This window comes from Myotis davidii, unplaced genomic scaffold, assembly GCF_000327345.1.
Source record: "Myotis davidii unplaced genomic scaffold, ASM32734v1 scaffold185, whole genome shotgun sequence".
NCBI lineage: Eukaryota > Metazoa > Chordata > Mammalia > Chiroptera > Vespertilionidae > Myotis > Myotis davidii.
This window is the reverse complement of record NW_006297811.1, coordinates 3,883,462-3,888,515: the sequence shown is the minus strand read 5'-3', so window position 1 is coordinate 3,888,515 and position 5,054 is coordinate 3,883,462. Positions and strand designations below refer to the sequence as shown.

Genomic DNA, 5,054 nt, shown 5'->3' with positions numbered 1-5,054 from the left:
GTGTGTGTGTGTGTGTGTGTGGCAGGTCCTGTATGTGTGTTGAAATGATTCTCAACAAGATTTACAATAGCAAGGGATGCATTATTTTTAACTACATTTTTTAAACTAATAATATTTAACTTTATGCTAATGCAATTCAAACAATTCAGTGGAAGTTTGTGGTTTTTTTATTTTTTATTAAAGCTGAAAAAATGTACTTAAACAAGGAAATATGCCTCATCCCTTCCTGTGTCCTGGAATCCCCTTATTACCTTTGTCAGCTCATTCCTCAAAATGATGGGTATCAAAACTGAAAATTTTCGCAAGAGCAAGTTTAATCTTGCCACGCAATCAGAAAACGTGAAATGGATGACTAAGACTCCAGAGGCAGTTTTCTTCAGAGGCTGTAACTATCCCCCTTGAGATTTATGGATAAGCAGCTTATACCTTTTACCCATACATCTTTCTTTCTCCCAGTCATTCATCATTAACTAAGTTCGGCTACTTAGCAAAAGGCACAGTGTTTTGCAGGACTTCTGGGCTGGAACAAAGTGGCAAGAACAAAAGGACAGCTGCAGAATTCGTGGGAAGACAGGCGGAGCCAGCAACCCTTTCAGACCGAGCAGGGCATGGTAACTGATGACCTCACCAAGGCTGGGGATGGAAGTGGTGCTGTAGGAGGGCATCAGTTAAGGTAAGTCCCGAGGAACCCGGGAGTGACTTCAGCATCCGAATGGAGGTTCGAGCCTGAGATTGCTCATGCTCTGTCTTGGTCACAACTCATTTAAAGCTGAGTTTTCCAAAATATGGGCTGGCTACAGTATGAAGAGATTAAGGGTTGTAATCGGCACTTAGAAAAATGGAACAGAAGAACAGAAGAGATCAGAGTGCATTCTGGGTGCTCCATAAAAGTTCCTTTGCGTTTGTGTGTTTATGTGTGAGAATGCACAAGCATGTGAGCACAAGCGCGCGCGCACGCACACACACACACACACACAATGCCGTTCTTACTATGGATTATAGCAAAAAAGTTCGAAATCACTGCTCTAAGCAGGAAGTGTGGGAAGCACATCTCCAGCTCCCGCGATGTGTCCTGGGGCTGTGACACTGCCTGAGAGAAAAGCTCAGAAGAGGCTCCAGGGAAGGCTTTCGTGAGCCTTGTCTACAGAGCAGGGCCAGGACTGAGACATGGACGCCGGGCCCTGTTCTGAGGCTCTTGCCCTCACCCACCCTTGCACACCGGCATCCCAGTGACCCTTAGGATAGGTTCTGTGATTCCCACCCTCACTCTCCAGCGAGGGAAATCAGGCCGAGTCAGGGCCGAACCCCCAGTTAGGGCACACACAGAGCACTTGACGCAGTGCCGCTCTGGACTTTCCCGTCTTGGCACAGTCGGTCCCGTAACTCTCCCAAGGTGCTTCGTGGCGCTCTGATGTTTGATCGCACCATTCCCCGCACCGAGAAAGCTCACATCCCTGTCTGTCCATCCCCGTCCTCGCCACACGGATGTACTTACTGCCTGCTACGTGCCTGGGGCTGTTCTCACCACTTTACATAGACATCTTTTCCCACTAAACAGCAGAAAATTAAACACAGGGGTGACGTTTGATTGTCTAATCTGTTGGAAAAAAAGACACCACCCACTGTTTTCTAACCCACCACATTGCCTTCACACTCACTGATGGGTGTAACCCACTTTGAAATTCTTTAGCCTGTGTCTGCCAACAGGGAGACTACGTGAGCCGGCCTTGGGTGAGCCCCTGTAAATCCTGGCATTCTTTTCTCACAGGAAAGCCAGCCCCACCATGTGCAACAGCTCACCGGTGTCACCGTTCTGACTGGCCCATTTCACCCGAGGGCAGCCTCCACCCACTGCTCACCCAGGGGGTCAGACAGCCTCCCCGCAAGGTGCCACCCAGGCCTGTGGGTCACTTTCAGCTGAAGGCGATCGAGACCCTAAGGCCCAGAGGAACAGTTTACTTCTCCCTAAGGCTCCTGTAAACGGGGGCCTTGCCTATAGTGAGAGTTATCACCAGAAACAATGTCCCTCTCACCTCTCTACCGGGCAGGGGAGACTTCCAAGTGCTGAGCACCTGGTCTTCAACGGCCTCCTCCCCTCTGCAGCCTCAGGCACCTCCCTCATCCTTAGCTCAGAACAGTCACAGATACCACCTTTCAATCCTCAGTCTCTGGCTCCCGTGTGGGCGGCTCCCATAGTTATGCATGTGTTAATTTTGGTTATTGTCTATTTCTAATTTGTCTCATGTCTATTTGATCACAGAACTTTGAGGAGACGTTTGCTCCTTGTCCACACTCTTCTCGGTGATAACCCTTTGAAACATTTTCTGCTGTTCGGGGTGCAGTCTGTCTTTGCTTTTATCACATTGGAGAGGCTACACAGAGATGTGCAAAGGAGGCACCTCTGCAAGGAGTGGGCTGTTCCCCACCAAAGCCCTCCTTCTCCCTGCAGCCAGGCCTCCTCTTCTCCCTTTTCTTGGAAACACTTTAAAGCTCCAGGCAGTGGTGGTGTGGGGCACCGAGCCAGGCTCAAACATTTTGGGGCATTTTAGGTTAGTTTCTAACTAAAACTCTATAACACCAAGGAGAGAAGGGGAAGGAGAGGGAGGAGGAAAAAGGAGAGGAGCAAGAAAGGTGTGGATGAAAAAGCAACTTTTCTCTGGAAAGTAAGCTCACAGGTGATCTGATCATAAATCCCTAACTGGGCGGGTCATGGTGGGTAGTCACAGCCCAGGCCTATAGCTTCTTTAGTGGAAGGTTTTTAGCCAGCTCTACGCATTGCTCCTGTGCTTCCAACTTAATGCACCGCTGAAATGCCAGCAGTAAGACCCCTGGAGTGGAGTATTCACCCTCAAGAGAGCACATAATCCTGTTAACTATCCTGTAATCCAGTTGCCACCTTGTTTTCTTCAGTCTTCCTTATTTCCTCTCTTTAATTTCAAGTGCATAAAATAGACTGCAAAAATTATTTTTAGGAGCATCTGAAATCTTGCCCCCGGCATATATCCTGTTTGGCTCCAATAAATGCTCATAAAAATTCTCCACAGCTTTGGATGCTTCTTACATAGACAAAGGGAGGGAGAGAGAGGACTGAGGTAGAGGGGGCAGGAGCAAGAGATAGGGGAAGAAGAGGTAGGAGAAGGGAGAGGGAGCAGGGGAAGGAAAGAAGGGAGGCAGGGGAGAGCTCACACTCTCCAGAGGGGCAGGGGCGGCGTGGCTCCAGGACTCTCAGAAGCCTGGATGCAGCTGAGTCAGGACTTGAACCCAGGGTTCCAGCTCCTGCACCTGTGAACCTACAAAGCAAGCCCTGCCCCTTTGAGCGGGGAAAGCCTTATTTACAGTAGCTTGTTTATGCTTAAACATTTTCATATGACTTGTTGCTTTTTTTTATATAAACTGACTTTTGGTTGGAGTTCAGTAATCTTTTTGCTATATATATATATATTTGTATATATATATATAATGTGTATTTACAATATACATACATGAAACTGACAATCATGAAAGCAATAAACTGTTCTTAGTAATGTCTCTGAGTAAGATTTACACCTATTACCTTTCAATGTGTTTTACATATGTATAATATATTACATATATAATTTCTGTAATATGCTAGACAGTAGTAAAAATAATAATAGCAGTTGCAAAGGCAAAAGAGACTAAGCTATGTAGACCCCTGGCTGGTATAACCCTTCTGAAGCAATTACCTGTGTAAAGGAACGTGTTGGTGTGTCCTCCCACCACGACGTCCACGCCCCTCACTTTCTGAGCGATGAGTTTATCCATTTCAAAACCAGAGTGTCCCAGTGCAATAATTTTGTTCACATTGAGGGTCGTTAGCTTATCTACTTGCAGTTGCAATGCAGGGATTTCCTCTTCAAATACTAAATTTGGCCCTAAAAGGAACAAAACAAATACAATGGGTATGTATTAATACTTTTTGTTATACTACTTATTGTACACACTAACATGCTAGGTAAAAACATCTTAATCTGCTAAAGCTCTGACATGACTAAGGCCAACACATTTTATTTACTTACTTTCTTAAAAAATATTTTTATTGATTTCAGAAAGGAAGGGAGAGGGAGACATAGACAGAAACATCAATCAGCTGCCTCCTGACGCCTCCTACTGGGGATCAAGCCCGCAACCTGGACATGTGCCCTTGACCGGAATTGAATCTGGGACTCTTCAGTCCACAGGTTGCTGCTTTATCCACTGAGCCAAACTAGCGAGGGTGCCAACACATAGTTTTTAAATTAAATATAAAATCGCTACAAAGCCCCTTTCTGCCCATCCAGGTTATTGATTCTCAGTTACATTCACTTAATGTTGCATTCGTTTAAGGTTGCAGATGATATTATGCTGCTCAAAATTCAAGCTCAAATTATGAGGAGGCTTCAGACCTGCAAGCCTATTTTTGTTTTCTATTCTATTTTTATATGTAGACTTCCTTTACACCAATGCAGAAAATGCTAAGGCTTTGTTTGCAAGTTTAGGATAATCAGTCTTAAACTTACAACTCTGTCAGCAACTAGTTTTTGTATGCCAATCTTAACACACGGGCTGACAACTCCGTTCTGCTCACTGGCTAAAGGTCAGCATGAGAGTATCACTGAGCTCTGCATAGACAGGGGTCCCATCTGGGTATTGAGAGTGCTGATCTCCACTGGCTGCCCACTCCCCGCACAGTGGGGACAGACCACTGCCTGTTGGCAAGTGTGGGTGAGACTGCGCAGCCTTGCCCTCTGTGGGCTGCCAGCATGTGCTACTAAGGGTGGCAGGACCACCAGTCTCTGTTCCTGCAGCCAGGCCTCAGCAAGCCTTGAGGTCGTATGGCCTTTATTGGCACAGAGTGATTGCAAACACAGACGGACACGTTGCCCTGGAGTCATACCCAGCACTCAGTCACAAAGGAGTCCTCCAGATCATCTAGCCCAGTGATGGCGAACCTATGACACACGTGTCAGAGGTGACACGTGAACTCATTTTTTTGGTTGATTTTTCTTTGTTAAATGGCATTTAAATATATAAAATAAATATCAAAAATGTACACC

The 5,054-nt window shown here is 46.1% G+C and overlaps 1 protein-coding gene across 1 annotated transcript in view; it reads right to left on the bottom strand.

Moving 5' to 3' along the window:
- NT5E (5'-nucleotidase ecto) overlaps positions 1-5,054 on the bottom strand; it is a gene marked incomplete at its 5' end in the record, with an annotated part of 56,361 nt that overhangs the window by 24,445 nt on the left and 26,862 nt on the right. Inside the window, one exon of the mRNA XM_006773502.2 lies at positions 3,705-3,893. Within this exon, the coding sequence (XP_006773565.1) occupies positions 3,705-3,893 (189 nt within the window). The remainder of the gene's footprint in view (positions 1-3,704; positions 3,894-5,054) is intronic.